The following is a 16,683-nucleotide window of genomic DNA, read 5'->3' on the forward strand; positions in this document are numbered from 1 at the left end:
AGTGGAACTGCCCCACAGGGTTTCCCAGGCTGTCAATCTTCACAGAAGCAAAGCCCAAACCACACCCACTGCCGTGGAGTCCATTCTGACCCACAGCGCACCTAGAGGACAGAGTGGAACTGCCCCACAGGGTCTCCAAAACTGTAACCTTTGCAGAAGCCGACTGCCTAATTTTTTCCCCCGTGGAGTGGCTTGTGGGTTTGAACTGCCGACATTTCGGTTGGAGCCGAGTGCTTTAACCACTGAGCCGCCAGAGCTCCTTCTCCCCCACCCCACGCCGGGAGAAACAGAGATCAGGGGGCCAGGTCTCTGGCAGCCAGCTCTGAGCAATCATTTTCCATTTTGCGAGCTAATTTCTTCCTTGTCTGTTGCAATTTTCTGCCAAATGGTGGATGAGAACACAGCCTCCAGACCCGCCAGCCTCAAACCACAAGCAGCCCGCGTCATACTTTAGGAATGACTCCCCCAAACCCAAACGTCTCGTAAGAGTGCTCTGAAGTCTTTGTAAAATGCTGCCAGGTTTGTCACGTTAAGAAAATTCACAACACATTTTTGGCAACGCGATCTCTTTGGAATAACGATGGTAAAGATGTAAATATAAAAATGTCTGTTTTTACGGCCCTCTTTCGTTTACGGATGCAGACGGGAAGTGCACTCAGCCGCCCTCATCCATCGGGGGCTCGGGCCAGCCAGCCTCCTCCCCTCAAAGCCACTGTGTCCTTTTAACCCATTTATGCTCGAAGCCTTCCAAACGTGTACGGAAACTCTGCCTGCGGACTGCTGGTTGCTGTAGGGTGTGTGTGTGTGTGTGTGTGTGTGTTTAGCCTCCTCTATCTGGCACACTTTATTCCACTAGGGAAACAACCCTGAAATGTTTAAAGGTTTGTGACGTTGACAGCACCCCTGACAATTCGTGAGGCTTGGCTCGTTCCTTCCGGTTGTTTCACCGTGAACTCAGCCCTTCCTTGTTGTTGTTGTTATTCCGTCCAGTCACCCCCGACTCATAGCGACCCCTCCTTGGGTTTCCAAGGCAGTATCACTACGGAAGTAGGATTGCCCAACCAGCCCTTCCTTAGTGCAATTGAAATGTGGGGGCCTGAACCCGAGGCCAAAGAGTTGCTGGGAGATTTGACAGGAGGTTAGGACATGGACTGGGGCGGGAACGATGGAGAAGCCTGCTGCGGGGTGATGAGGGTGTTGGCTTTCAGCAGGAGACGGGCAGACGTTCCCTTGCTGTTGGTGGGTCAGATGCCTGCAGGGTTAGCTTCCAGCTAGGGAAGCCACTGGGAGCCCTGGTAGCATAGTGGCTAAGGCGCTTGACTGCTAACCAGAAGGCTGGTGGTTCAAACCCACCAGCCACTCCTTGGAAGGAAGGTTGGGCAATCTATTTCCCTAGTGATACTGCCTTGGAAACCCAAGGAGGGGTCGCTATGAGTCGGGGCCGACTCGACAACAACAAGGGAAGCCACCTAGTGCTGTCCCAGCCGCCATGCACAGCGTGCCTTCTGACCCTGGGGACTGTGTTTCCAGCACCACGTGGGACAGTGTTTCGTTGTGACCGTAAGGCTTTCACTGGCTGGTGGTCAGAAGTTTTCCAGACCTTTCTTCTTCCTCTGTCAGTCTGGAAGCCCAATGAAACCTGTCCTCCGTGGGTGACAGCCTCCAGCATCACAGGGACACCCCAGCCACCACAGAACACCACAGACAGAGAGGGGACAAACTTGACAGCCGGGTGGTGGCCTGCCCAAGTGGTCTCTGTTTCGGCCCCTAACTCAGTCCTGATTCCCCTCCACCAAAGTGCCACTCTCCTCCTGGAGGAGATGGCTCAGACCTGGCGGGCCTTGCTGTGTGGCCTTGAGCAAGCAGCCCAGTGCTTTAAACACAGCGCCACCAGAGCTCCTGAATGTTCAAATAGTCTCTAAAATTCTGCCTTAAATTCCAAGGCCCATTGGATCACCCTCTCCAACAGAGGTGTTTTAGATGCACCATTGCGTTGCTCTGCGGTTCAAACCCTGGACCACAGAACTCTTAACGCCTCGTGACTAACCTTCAGCTTCTCTTTCGTTTGTCAAGTCAGTGCCCAGATCCTATAAAGACAGGTCCGGGAGCCCTGGTGGTGTCGAGGTTAAGTGCTCAGGTGCTAACTGCAAGGTTGGCAGTTTGAACCCTCAGGGCCTCCACGGGAGAAAAGTCCTGGCCGTGTGCTCCCGTAAAGACGGCAGCCTAGGAGACCCTATGGGCCCGCCCTACCCTGTCACACGGGGTTGCTGTGATTCGGGACCAAGAAAGGGCCAAGGGGGCGGGCCTTTCTCTTGGCACCCTTCAGAGAAAGCACAGGTCCTCCTAATTGAAGCCACACGTCCATCCTTGGGTCGCCCCGTCCCTTCCTGCCCCACAGCTTTCCCTGCCGTTGGTGGTGGTGTTGGTAGGTGCCGCTGAGTCGGCTCCGACTCCAGCGACCCCACATGGAACGGAACAAAGCCCTGCCCGGACCTGTCCGTCTGCACAGCCATCACTGTGCCCGCCGTGGCAGCCGCTCGGTCAGCGCGTCTCCTGGGGCGTCCTCTCGTCCTCGCCGACCCTCCCCGAGCATGATGCCCTCCCACGGGGCTTGGCTGTGGCCGTAACTCTCCCACAGCAACTCTTAACTCCAGAGAAATGGCTTGACTCATCCTTTGGCAAACCCACCGTGAGGCTTCCCAAGCCTCGGATGTGTGTCTCACACAAAGACATGCCCTGCCCTCCTCGCCGACTCTGCAAACCCTCGCCGTCCTCCAGGGCCAGGCCGCACCCGGTCCCTCCTGAATCCCACGTGGACTGTTGACCGTGGAACACAGGCCTCTCCTCGGAACTCTGGTATCTAACTGAACCGCGGGGCTGTCAGGCCCATGACAGCTCGTTCGTTTTATCATCTGACCTGGTGAGTCCTACTGTGTCCCGGTGGGCTGTGACCACCTCGTCCCCTGACATCCTCCTTGACTTGCTAGCTCCCTCACGGGCTTCTGTCTCCGTCCCCTGCCCGAGTAGCAGCCCATGGCGACCCTCAGAGGCTGTCACTTGATTTTGGAGCCTTCCCATCACAGAAATGAACTCACTCTTGAGTGGAAGATCCCTCTTCCAGAATGGTTTGCTGTGTCAGTTAATGAGCGTCTGTTATCCCTCCTCTGGCCACTGCTAGTGGGCACGGGAGGCCCAGTGGGTCAGTTCTTCCCCTCCGTGCCGGACCCCCCACTCACAGCCTGTCCGTGGAGGCCTCCGTGTTGCTATGATGCTGGACAGGTTTCAGTGCCGCTTCCAGACGCAGCCCCGGAAGGAGGGCCTGGGGTGTCCGTCTGAAGTCCCCCACTGACAGCCCTGTGGGTCACGGGGCTCTGGTCGCGGGGATGGTGCTTCACTGGGCAGCACTTCCTCCCGCTGTGCGTGGCCTCACCATGAGGCAGCGGCCAACTTGACGCAGCTAACACTAAACATTAAAAAACAAAACAAAACTCACTGCCATCAAGTTTGTTTCTGACACACAGCAACCCCTATTGGGTTTCCGAGGCTGTACATCTTTATGGAAGTAGGTCACCCCGTCTTCCTTCCACAGAATGGCTGGTGACTTTGAACCTCTGACCTTCTGGTTAGCTGCCAAATGCCTTATCCAGTGCGCCACCAGAGCTTAACAATAAAATTAGTCATTAGGCAGTCAGGGTAGCACATCATACATTGAGTGTGCACTGTGTCCAGGGAGCCAGGCTGAGTACTTACATGAAAGACTCCAGAAAACATGAGAGATGAAGTTTGAAAGGGCATGAGTCCAAGTCTAGTTGTTGTGGTGGTTAGGTGCCATCAAGTCGTCTCCGACTCACAGTGACCCCACGCACAGCAGAACGAAACCCTGCCCAGTCTTGTGCCAGCCCCACAATCCCTGCTCTGCCTGAGCCCATCACTGAAGCCACTGTGTCAGTCCATCTCGTTGAGGGCCCTTCCCCTCTTTCGTTGACCCTCCACTTGGCCAAGCATAACATCCTTCTCCAGGGAATGGTTCCTTCTGACAACATGACAAAGTAGGTGAGACCAAGTCTGGCCATTCTCACTTCCAAGGACAGATCTGTTAGTTCTTTTAGCAGTCCACGGTGCTTTCAGTATTCTTCACCAGCACCACAACTCAAGGCATCAAGTCTTTGGTCTTTCTTATTCATTGTCCAGCTCTCACATGCGTACGAGGTGATTGAAAATACCATGGCCTGGGTTAGGCGCATCTTAGTCTTCAAGGAGACGTCTTGGCTCTTCAGCACTTGAAATAGATCTTTCGTAGCTGATTTGCCCAATGCAGTAGGTCTTCTGATGTCTTGATAGCTGTTTCCATTGGCGTTGATTGGTTAAAGAGTCTAGTTATATACGTAAAATTACTCCAAAGAGATCATCAGTAGTGTGGATGGATATTGTGAAAAGCGTGAGACGTTTACAAAAGGCCTTTAGGGTGTGGGGAAAACATGCCTGGGACAGATCCTGTGGGTTTTGAAGGAAGAGGGTCATCATGGCCCACAGAGGCACCATCCAGCCTGCTCTGCTATCTGTCATTTCCCCGCCACCAAGTGTCTGGTCACTGTGACCGCACAGTTCATCTCGGATCACTGACGACCAATGCTGAAAGAAGGAGTCAATCCCACTAGTGGAGGTTTTGGACAAAGAGTCTATACAAGAATCCTGATCAAAAGGGGGGAGACTGTGGAACAACATTTCAAATTCTTATGGAATCCAGATCTTCTAGAGCCATGGAGGTGGGGTGAATCCCCGGAACTATTGCCCTAAGATAATCTTGAAATGTTAAACCAGAACTGTCCCCTGAAATCTTCTTTAAGCCAAACAATAAATGAAAACCAAACCCGTTGCTGATGAGTTGATTCAGACTTAGCAAACCCGGAGGACTGAGTAGAACTGCTCCATGGGGTTTCCAAGACTGTCATCTTTACAGATGCAGACTGCCTCATCTTTCTCCTGTGGGGCAGCTGCTGGGTTCGAACTGCCGACCTTTCAGTTAGCAGTTGAGCACTGCCTAACAAGTGCACCACCAAGGCTCCTCAACCCAACAATAAAAACCAAAAACCTCAAACTTACTGTCATCGCTTCCGACTCCTAGTGACCCCTTCTTGGGTTTCTGAGGTGGTATCACTACGGAAGTAGATTGCCCAACCTTCCTTCCGAGGAGTGGCTGGTGGGTTTGAACCGCCAGCCTTCTGGTTAGCAGTCAGATGCCTTAGGCACTATGTTACCAGAGCTCCCAAAGGACTACCTAGATGGGGTCAAATTGACAACAGCGACTGGAAAGTTTCTATAGGAAGCTTAGGGGCAGGGAGTTTATGTTAATGGAGGAGGACAGCTCAGAAAAGGCGGGTCAGGATGGGTGCCCACCTTGAGGGCTGTCAGCAGTCACTGAACTGCCCATAGAGACACTGTGGAAGGTGACGCTAAAGAAGGTGTTGGTCCCGTGTGGACGGCCCCTCGAGTCACGCTTGGAAAGCAGCAGGTTGATTGTCTGGGTGGAGCCGAACTGTCCCTGGAGAATGACAGGAGGGAATGAGGGAGAAAAACAGTGAAGGGCGTCGGCGGGCTTTCCAGAAACTGTGGTTTTAATGGTTGGCAGCAGACGCTTTGTCATCTGCTTTTTTATGGGTCCCACAAACGTTTTTTAAGCATCTAGTGAACAATATGCCTAAGGCATTGACTGCTAACCAGAAGGCGGGCGGTTCAAACCCACCAGCCACTCCTCGGAAGGAAGGTTGGGCAATCTACTTCCATAGTGATACCGCCTCGGAAACCCAGGAGGGGTCGCTGTGAGTGGGATCCGACTCCACAGCAGTGCGTTGCGTTGTGTTTAGTGAACAGTAGCATGTTTGTCTGGTCACCTAAAGTTCTGAAGTTCAAGGCCACCCCAAGGGGCCATGGGAAAGAGCCCAAAATATCAACCACTGAGAGCCGTCCGGGGCACAGTTTCGCTCTGACACACGTGGGGCTGCGTGGTCGGAACCACCTCGGCGGCAGTGGGTCACCGGTCATGTGCCAGCGCAGTCCGCCGAGGCCCGGGGCTGCCCGCATGGCTATGGCACGGGGCCCACCTTTCCCTGGTGAGGGAGGGGGTGCTGGGACCCCAGCAAAGGAGACCGGTCTGTGCGGCGTTGGTCACAGCGGCCCGGGCAGAGGGCAGAGGGGGTGGAGGCTGGGTCCTAACAGGTGCGTTGAGGCAGCGAGGGGGATCCGAGACTCAGAGAAGAACCCTCTGCCCGAGAGGCTGCCCGGGACTGGCTCCGAGAGCTGGGCATGAGCGAGTTCACGCAGGGCCCCGCCTGGGCCGGGGCTTTCAGTGCCCTCAGCCTGCGGCTGGCGGCTGGCCCGCGTGGACCAGACCCTTGAGGCGGGAGAATGGGAAGGTGTTCCCTGAATCTTCTTTCCTTCCGTTTCCTGACTCCCAGACTCACTTGCTCTCTGAAGTGTGTCCTAAAACCATAATTGAAAAGAAGCTTTTTAGGAGCATGCCACACCAGACCCAGCTCTTGTTTTATTTAGACAGAAGCCTCCGAGGTCAGATGACGCGGAGCGAGTAAATCTCAGGGTGGAAGCAGAAATGAGGGCAGCCTGGGGCGGGGCGCTGATCGGAGGGCGGAGGGCACCTGCAGGTCGGACCGGGCCCCTGCGTCTGAGCCCGAGGCCTGTTACAGGGGCACCGGGCTGCATTGCTGTTGAACTCACCATTTCTTCTTCTTTTTCTCTTCTTTGTCCTTTTCTTCCCTCCCTCCCTCCCTCTCTGTCCCTTTTTCTCTCTCTACCCCCTCTCCCCACTCTCTCCCTTTCTCTCTCCCTCCCTCCCTCCCTCTCCCTCCCTCCCTCTCCATCCCCCTCCCTCTCCCTCTCTCTTCCCTCCCCCTCCCTCTCTCTCCCTCTCCCTCGGTCTCTATCCCCCTCCCTCTCCCTCCTGCTCCCCCCCTTCCTGTCCTTCTTTCTTTCTTTCTGTCCAGGATGACGGCCTCCCGGAAAACGAGCACCAGCTGTCAGTAGCGGGGAAGATAAAGAAGCATTTCAACACAGGCCCCAAGCCCAACAGCACGGCGGCCGGAGTCTCGGTCATAGCAGTAAGCATCTAACATAGCCGCCTGGGCTTGGCCCTGGAGGCGACCTGCCGGGGACGGGTGTCTTGGGGATCCCTCCCGAGACAGGGGAGCCGGTCATTGCTGTAGGCAGCCTGACCCCTTCGCGCGGGGTGGTGTCGGGCTTCTCTGGAGGCGCTGTTTCTGCGGCTCGTCCCCCTGGCAGCCCCATCATTAGTCCTTGCCCCCAGGCTGGCTTGCAGCATCTGTCAATTCCAGGATTTTTTAAAAAAGCATAGCTCACCTCCCCGGCAGTGGACTCACCAGTGCAAACTCGGGCTCCACAGAGAAGGTTCACAGTGTCCGTTAGCCAGAACTCAACCGGGGAGCGAAGCCAGGAGCCGCGTGGCAGAGAGCGTGGTGTGGTGGTGGTGGTGGTGGTGGTGGTGTGGTGGTGGTGGTGTGGTCGCGGCACAAGTAACACTCACGTTGCATGTTTTTTGCCAATCCTGCCATCTCCCACGTAGGTATTTTCATAAGCACACTATGCAATTTTGTCTACAATACCACATTAAAAAAAAAATTAGCATAGTGCACGTACGGAAATACCTCTCTGGGAGAGAGCGCCATTGTCAGAAAACACACGTAGCTCACAGTTTGCATAAATAACTAGAGCCCCTGGTAGACCACGGTGGACCCCGGATAGGAAGACCTTCCCTGAAATGGAACCTCCATGAACACGCCAGGAAGCCTTCATGTCTTACGACTTAGAAACTTCTGTTCTTAAAGTTGAAAGAGGTTTTGTTTTTGTTTTGTTTTGTTTTCACCCCTGCCATTTTGTGGCTGCACCGGTGGGCTCCGTCCCTGTTGTGTTCCGTGCATACGGGCCTCCACGGCGTGGAGCTGTGGGTGGCTCTCGCAGAGACGCGGTTGGGCAGAGGCGCGACAGCCGCACGCTTCCCTGTGTCGTGTTCTAGAGTCAGCCTCGTCACGGCCCCAATCAGCTGGGCTTTACAAGCCCCCCTCTTTGGAGAGCAGCGTTTTCAAATGTGTCAGCCACGGGAGGTGGCTCTGTTGTCCACACACGGACGTAGCAGAACTCTGAGCAGGGCTCCGTGCTGGTCAGCGCGGCCCCTCTTAGGAGCAGGACTGGCTGTCCGGCCACCTCCATGGCTGTTCTTATCTTCGTCCTCGGGTCCTTTCTGGTTCGGGTGGCGCTTCTGCTAAAGCCTCAGAGGAGTCGCTGATGTGTTGCGTGCAGCCGTTCCGATGACTGATTTAGGGAGTGTGCTGAGGTCCCTTCCTCAACGGTGCGCGGTACGAAGGGTGCACGTGCAGCCTCATGGGCTCGTACTGTTCGCCTTTCTTGTTTCTTGATTCAGCCCCTGCAGCGGTGGGTTGAGTGCGGTGTGTGCCGACATCTGGAGACAAAACCCAAGCCCGGCCCCCGGGGACCCCAGCAGCCCTACATAGGACGCCCTTGAACATGTCCCTCAGCGTGGCTCTTCGCAGCCTCTCTCCTGGCTCCTTCTAAGATAGTGGAACGTAGGGGCCTGTGGTCCTCACGCCTCCCGGGGACTGTCAGTGAGACGGTGGTTTCTGAAGGATGGGCCAAAGCTGTCAGCTGAGCCCATCATTCCCTGCTCCCTTCCCACTGCTCGTTCCAGACACAAGAGTCTTTCATGGCGTTGGCGCTCATGGTTCCGTTTGGGGCGGACACCACGCTGGTCCGTGCCCAGACGGCTGTTCCACCCCGTCTGTGGGTGACAGCCGCTAGAGAGGCCTTTCTCCACCCGCCGCGCTGCCTCTGACGTTGTGTCTTACCTTGCTCCTTCGTTTTCTTTCGTCTTTGCTTGAGTTTGTCGTGGTGTTCGGAGGGTCTTGTAACGGTGAAGGGCAGATTCCCAACAGTTGGACAGCCCAGGTTGAGGGGAGCCCTCTCTCGGCCAAGCCTGGGCAGGTGGTGAAACCTCTTCCTCTGGGAGTTTCCTCAGGCACCACCTCCATGGATTGGAAGACCCTGCAGTCCGTATTTGAAGGTCAGAGGTGTCCTGATTTCGCTCCACATGTCATCATTTGATCACTTTGAATGCACTGTGATATCTGTCGCTCATTCATTCCTGACATGCTTTCCACCACGGGTCCATATTGATAGGTTTTCAGGTGCGCTGTGGGCAGCTTGTTTGGTCTCAGTGGGAACGTTCCACTGCGAAGCTGAGAAAACACAGAGATCAACTAATTCTCCAAATAACTGGATAAATAACACCCCGTGTTAATTGTGAACAGGCTTTGTCAGTTCCAAAGTACAATTCACATGTCAGCTGCCGTCACTGCTATGTCACATGGGTATAGACTATCACTAAATTTCCCCACCAGAGCTGAGCCCTCCACAAGACCTTGGGCGGGGGGCTCCCATCTTGGGGGGTGGGGGGCAGGACTGGCAATTAGAAGCTGGTACGTTTCTTTCCCCCTTTGCCGTTATTTTCCGAATACAGCTGTAGAAGGCCATGCATTCTCCATAAACACAAACGTCTGTTCTTAGAACTGCAAGGACGGAGTCTCGGATGCTCACATGGGACCGAACGTCCCTGCAGTCCCTGCTGGTGAATCGTGTCCCAGCAAAGCCAGTGCGTAACTGCTGGGCTCCTGTGAGGCAGGATGGAAGCGGGAGGGGGAGGAGTCGCCTGTCGATGCTGTATTCTAGAAAGACCATCGACAGTTTAATGAGGCATATAATTATGGATTCGTTCACGTGAAGAAGGTTCTGTAATTAGTACAATACTCGGTGATGCCTGTGAGACACACTGCAGACAGTCTTTCAGACAGAATCCCCCCCACCTTGGGCACGTACTCTGCCCACAGGCTATAAAATAACGTATTTTACTTTGAACTGCCTCTACCAGAGAAGCAATTAGGGAAAATGATGATCACCCTTTGAAATAAATATCTATCTATACACACACATGGCTGGCTCCCAAAGACCAGGTCATTTTCTGAAAATCGACATTATGCAAAAATGGAGGATGACCACATCATTATATAACTGCCAAATCACACCGTTATATAACTGCCAATTCACACCCAGACCTAACTGCCAAGTCACACCATCACCTAATGCCAAATCACACCATTACGTAACTGCCAAGTCACACTGTTACCTAACTGCCAAAGCACAGAGAATTGTGGCCCAGCCAAACTGGCACAGCCTTAACCATCACAACCAACAGTACTCCTGCCTTGTACCTTGGTGTTCATTACTACCCTACCTACATCATTAATGCAAGAAATAGTTGGAGAGTTACTTTTTACGATTGTCATAAACATGAAGTGCCAGATAATGAGATAGCTGGTAAGGAGCATATGTCCTCATGGCCTAGTGGTTAAGTGTTGAGCTGCTAATCAAAAGGTCAGTGGTTCAAACCTCCAGCTGTTCTGTGGGAGAACAATGTAGCAATTCCATAAGGATGACAGCCGGAAAACCCTGTGTCCTCTAGGGGCGCTGTGGGTCAGAGTCAACTCCGCGGCGTGGGTGTGGTTGGGGCTTTGCTTCTGTGAAGATTGACAGCCTTGGAGACCCTGTGGGGCAGTTCCACTCTGTCCTCTAGGGGCGCTGTGGGTCAGAATCAACTCCATGGCATTGGGTTTGGTTTTGGTGTTTATATATATTTATAATATAGAGTCAATCAATACATTTCTCAGGGAATCAGTAATTAAATTATTAGTCTTTAGTTCAACTTTTTTCTCATTTACACACCTAACTCCGTGTGGTGGGCAAACAGTGCTTATAGAAGGGTTATTGGAGCCACTGAGGGAGATGTAAAACAGGCTATTAGAGCCAGCCAACGAGCCCCACATGGAGTTGATGCCACGAGTGTGGGTTAACTCGTTCCCTGGCTCTGAGCCTTTGCGTTTCTGGGTCCTGCTGTCTGTTTTGCCTTTTCTGTTTCCCAGCCCCTGCAGTCCCACGACTACAGAAAGGACAGGTGATGTCTTTACATGAAGGCTGCAAGAGGGTCTCCACTTAGTTGCCAGCTCACGGCTCCCAGGAGGCAGCCAGGCTTGGGAAAAGGAGCAAAGATGTGCTGAGGTGATGTGGTTCCGTGGACACCATGGCCATCCTCACAGCGGCCACGTTCTGCCTCTCGGAAAGCCTCCACTGTCCCCATCTGATCTTTCCCAGTCATTGAGGGATTTAAAAAAAAAAAAAAAAGTTCCCACAGAAGCACAGAGAAAGGGAAACAAAGGCCACGAAATGCAATTCATAGGTGTGGAAGGGCTTAGAGATGCCATTCCCACAGTGGACTCTGAGGGCTTAGAGATGCCATTCCCACAGTGGACTCTGAGGGCGCTGTTAGATTTGCTAAACTAGACAAAGAGCCACTGACAAGGTTGTCACTTGTCGCTGTTTCCCTCGTTTAATGCTGTTTGTTATTTTAACCAAAAACTTCCCTAATGCTTTAAAGCCTTTCTTTCGCATCTTCTTCATGCAAGTGGAGCGTTTCGGTCTAATTGAACAAATCCGTATGGCTCAGCCTGCAGTTAACAGTGATGCCGGGACGCCGAGGCGGCCCGTGCCGTGTGATACCACACGTGGTCTGAAGATGGCAGTAGAGACCCAGTTACCGCCTAGCTCTTTGGGCCTGCAAATGTACTTGGATTTTTTTTTTTTTTTTTTAACTAAATAAAAAGAAATGCACTTAAAAAAAAAGAAAGAAAGAAAAGACATTACAATCTCACATTGCCATGAACGCAGGGATAGCCGAGTTTATAATGACCTGATCCTCCGGGCACTCCTCACTTGAGATGCCTTGTTCAAAGGCACGTTTGTGAAATGCCCTTGAGTTTAGATCTTGTCAGCCTTGCATGAGCCCACACTGGGACACGCTGCCAAGATGCTTCCTGAAGGAAAGGTGTGCCCAGGCCTCCTCTCCCAGCCAGGCCTCCTCTCCCAGCCGGGCCTCCTCTCCCGGCCGGGCCTCCTCTCCCGGCCGGGCCGGGGCGGGCACAGAGCACCCGGGTCCTTTCCAGCACTGGGGACTGTATCTTATACTCCCCGGCAGCCCAAGGCTCCCATAGGACTCTAGGCCCAAACCTGTGAGGGCCTCCCGTCGTCCCCTGCTCTGATGCCCTTGTGTTAACCATCAGCGCTTCCCTGCACGTCTGTGTTGCCAGCAGCCATTGAACCAGACTTGGGGTTTGCTTTCACCTTAGAAGAGTTACTGTTAGGCTGTTTCCTTTTTCATTCGGAAATACAGCTGCCGGTCACCTTTAAGAAGGGCCCTGCTTTGAAGGTGAGCTTTCAAAGACATTCCAATTGCCATCATCCATGAGGATTTGAAGTCCTGACCCTTTTATTTCTTAGTTAAGGAGACCCTCCAAGTTGACCCTTACGGGGTATGGTATCTTTTAGGGTTCGGGGTTCTAATCAGCTTTCTCTTTGGTGGACTCAAACGGATTTTATTAGCTTATTAAAACGGAAGCACCTTGCACTCGGTGGCACGTGCCGAGGTGTTCATAGCTGTGCAAACTGAGACCTGATCAGAAATGCATTCAGAGCCTGCTTGGCCGACCAGGTCGATTCTGACAAGCTGCCCGTGGAGGTGCTCAGGAGAGATTAGTGTCTTTCCTTGCCGTGTGATTGGCAGCCTGGCACCCTGGAGGGCGCCTGCTGGTTCCCACGCAGCAGCGGCCCCGGGGCATCCCAGATAGCGCTCCCTGAGGGCAATGAATAGCAGCTTTGGTGGGGCGTCTAATTCCTCGGCGCCAAGTCGACCCACTGAGTTGCCCCGTTTCTCTCTGCTCAGCTGGACCACGGGTTCACCATCAGGAGATCAGGGTCTTTGGACTACTGCCAGCAACCAGGAATGTATTGGATAAGGTAGGACGTGGTGCAGCGCAAGTCAGTGTCTCCATGGCAACGTGCTGGCAACCTCCATTCAAAGCCCTCTCAGTAGATGAACGTGCTTCCGATTCGTTTCCCAGCCCATATGCTGCTTTCTCGGTTTCGTTTCAATCTCGAGATGCCACACCCTTCATTCCTTTCATCCTTCACACTGACATCCGCTGGCTTCCTTTCCATCCCACTCGCTCAGTATCGAGTCTCCTTCCGGTTAAAAGGACAGTATACGTAGTGCCTACGTCAAAGCGTTTTTCCCGCCCTCCCTGCAGCGCGGCTGACGGCAGCCGCGACCTCCGCCAACGGAGCGCGGCCATCCCTTCGTGGAGGCTGGAGCAGTACGTACTGTCATTTTAAAGCCACCGAGCCACCCGCGACCTTCTGAGTTGGATGGAGCCATGCATTGACGTTAGTTGTAGACCCTCCTCGAGCCCAGCCAGCTACCCACAATGCATTGTGTGTGTCACCTCTCCGTCTCGTTTCGTGACTGTTTTGGCTGGTCCCTCCTTCTCTCCCCGGAAGTTCTCTGTCCTAGCTATTGCATGAATTTACTTTTCAGTATTTTGTATCTGTTGGGTGACTTAGCTTATGTGCTTAAGCAGAGGCACTTGGGGAGCTAGAGACTTTTTTTTTTTTTTTTTTTTCTCCTCCTTAAACTGGGTGAAGAATTCTGCCCGGGCGTTTGCTGTTGCAGTCGGCGGCCCTGGCCTTACCCTCAGGGGCCTTGGAGTGCCCCACTTGACAAGCTTGGCTTCTCAGTGGTTTGAGGAATGAACTCTAAGATGTCCCTTTCTTCTCCATCTTGATGTTTCTGGAATGATCTGCAGGTGAACCGCCACGTCTTGGTGTTGGCTAAGAAAAGGTCTAGTGCATTCGTTTTTCCCCAACGATGGAGTCTCGGAGCCTGGCTATGGTAACATCGTGGCGGGCCAGACGCTGTTTTATGGACTAACCGGCTACAGTTTTACATACAGGCAGACCTCAGAGCTGTTGCAGGTTCGGTTTCAGACCACCGCAATGTGTCGTAAGGAAGCGAGGCACACCCGTTTGCTGGTTGTCTAGTGCCTGTAACAGCTCCGTGGACGCTCTGTGTAGTATGTGGAGTGGGCACTAGCAGGTGTAAGAGTTGAACACTGAGAATTCCCAAGATGGGACCCGGAGACGCAAAGTCAGTGCTTGCGGTTGGGAAAATGGCACCAGAGGCTTACTTGATGTGGGGTTGCCACAAATCTCCAATTTGTAGAAAAGGACAATAGAGTGAAACACAGTAAAATGTGTGCGTGTGTACGTGTGTGTATTTGTATGTATGTGCATATATACACATGTGCACATATATACACACACATACATGAGTTGGGATCAAAATTTTAAAATACATACGTGCGTGTATATGTGTGTGTGTATATATAAATATATATGTATATATGTACACACCACAAACAGACAGACACACCGCCGGCAAGTCGGATCCAACTTATAGCAACCCCTCCTTGGGTTTCCGAGGCAGTATCACTATGGAAGTAGGTCGCCCAACCTTCCTTCCGAGGAGTGCTTGGTGGGTTTGAACCGCCAGCCTTCTGATTAGCAGTCAAGTGCCTTAGGCACTGCGCCACCAGAGCTCCTACATACACACACATATATATGTATATATGTGTGTGTGTGTGTGTGTGTGTGTGTATATTTGTTGTTGTTGTTATGTGCCGTCGAGTCAGCCCTGACTCATAGCGACCCCTCCTTGGGTTTCCGAGGCAGTATCACTTCGGAAGTAGGATTGCCCAACCTTCCTTCCGAGGAGTGGCTGGTGGGTTTGAACCACCAGCCTTCTGGTTAGCAGTCAAGTGCCTTAGCCACTATGCTACCAGAGCTCCATATATATATATATATATATATATATATATATATATATATATATATATATATATATATGTTGAATTCCTAATAATTCCTCAGACTGTTATTACAGATTTAAAGACAGTTTCACACACAAGATCTGTGTCTTGTACCCTAACATCCATGTAGCACCCGGCCCAGCAACCCAGTTCCCCTAAGTGAATTTGCCTCCTAGCTGTAGAGAGAACTGTTGCTTCACTTTTGACCCTTCTCTTCTGGGGGAAGGGGTGGGGCGGTCCCGCTTTGCCTTTCAGTGGGCTGATGGCTGCCTCACACTGAGAGGACGCCCACCTTCCTTGTTGTCTGAAGGGCAGCGTGCACGCAGGAGGCTGCACGGGACACGTGCCGTCCTGCACGACTCCTGTCGCAGTGAATTTTTGCAAAATGAACATGACCCTATACACGGCACCCACATCAGACACAGAGAATTCCTGGCACCCCAGGATGCCCGGGGCTCAACGCTGGCCCGGCTGTGTCCCCAGGCTGGTTGTGTGGTTTATACACACCAGATTACACCACAACCCGATCTTTGCCAGTGGTGTGTCTCCTAACCTCAGGCATATTAGCCAAGCGTTTGAGTGAAGTGGGTATGCAATTGCAAACAGCCACCACTGCATCTCAGTACAGTTGTGTGTTTTTGTGCAACAAATATTACATAGATAAGTCATCTGGCTTAAAAAAAGAAAAGAAAAGAAAAAGAAATAGATGCACCACTAGGAGATTTAATTACGAAATGTGTACGAAAAACCTCCAATCCAGTGCAGTACTTAATAAATGTAGCCAAATTAAAAACAGCGATTTGATGTCCCCCATCAGCCAACACTTCCTTGAGAGATGGCAGTAACAGATGGGAGATAATCTCTTCCTTTCTTTCCCACATAATCTGCTCTGTTTTCCAGCTGGGGGCAGTAACAACAATGTTTATAGTCAGCACTGTGCTAAACGGCCTACGCAGTGTGTAAAGCTAAATGGGAGAAAACGATGCTAAAAACCGATGTGCCTGGATGCTTAATTAGGAAGTTTTATAACGCCATCAAGCGCAGGGTGAGCACGCATCGACCACACTGGTTGACTGCCGCTGCCAGCCTTTCATCTCCACGGAACCGGCTACGTGTCTGCCGGCGGTGGCAGCCAGCTTTCCAGCATGAACGCTCGTTCCGGGGTGGCGGTGTTTACACGTTTTTTCATCCCTGCGACCTGAAGGCTGGGGAGTCAGCTCACCTTCTGCAAAGCCGTTCACGTGGGATCAGACAGAGCCTGGGTAACCAGCCCCTTGGGGTGCCTGGATTTGAAGAGTCCCTCGTAACTGGCTTTTTGGTGACTGTGGTGACACGGTGGGCATCCATTTTCTTCTTTTTGTCTTCTTCATTCTCCTGCCTCGTAACAGAGGGGTGTCCCCCAACTGTAGGGGGGACAGCACACTCCGGGCTTTCTCTGAATCCAGGAGGCCCTCCCTGCCTATCCCAGAGTCCAGGGGGACGCCACCATGAGAAGGAGCTCCACGGGCCACCCAGAGAGCTACGACTGCTTCCTGCCGCCAAGACACCGGATCAAAGAAGCCCTGGTGATGCAACAGTTAAGCACTTGTTAGCAATTCATACCCACCTAGTGGCTCTGCAAAAAAAGAAAGATCCGGTGAGCCAATTCAGTAAACACGACAGCCTAGGACACCCTGTGGGGCAGTTCCACTCTGTCCTCTAGGGGCGCTGTGGGTCAGAATGGACTCCACAGCAGTGGGTGTGGTTTGGGCTTTGCTTCTGTGAAGATTGACAGCCTTGGAAACCTTGTGGGCAGTTCCACTCTGTCCTCTAGGGGCGCTGTGGGTCAGAA

General features: G+C 52.7%; 1 protein-coding gene across 1 annotated transcript in view; it reads left to right on the forward strand.

Annotated features, from left to right (window-relative positions):
* Positions 1–16,683, forward strand: part of LOC103207648 (serine/threonine-protein kinase DCLK1) — an 83,360-nt gene that overhangs the window by 54,268 nt on the left and 12,409 nt on the right. The window contains exons 12-15 of the mRNA XM_007953295.1: positions 6,999–7,112; positions 12,872–12,945; positions 13,236–13,305; positions 16,298–16,417. Of these exons, the coding sequence (XP_007951486.1) occupies positions 6,999–7,112; positions 12,872–12,945; positions 13,236–13,305; positions 16,298–16,417 (378 nt within the window). The remainder of the gene's footprint in view (positions 1–6,998; positions 7,113–12,871; positions 12,946–13,235; positions 13,306–16,297; positions 16,418–16,683) is intronic.

This window comes from Orycteropus afer, unplaced genomic scaffold, assembly GCF_000298275.1.
Source record: "Orycteropus afer afer isolate SDZICR_OR568_19922 unplaced genomic scaffold, OryAfe1.0 scaffold00384, whole genome shotgun sequence".
Lineage (NCBI taxonomy): Eukaryota > Metazoa > Chordata > Mammalia > Tubulidentata > Orycteropodidae > Orycteropus > Orycteropus afer.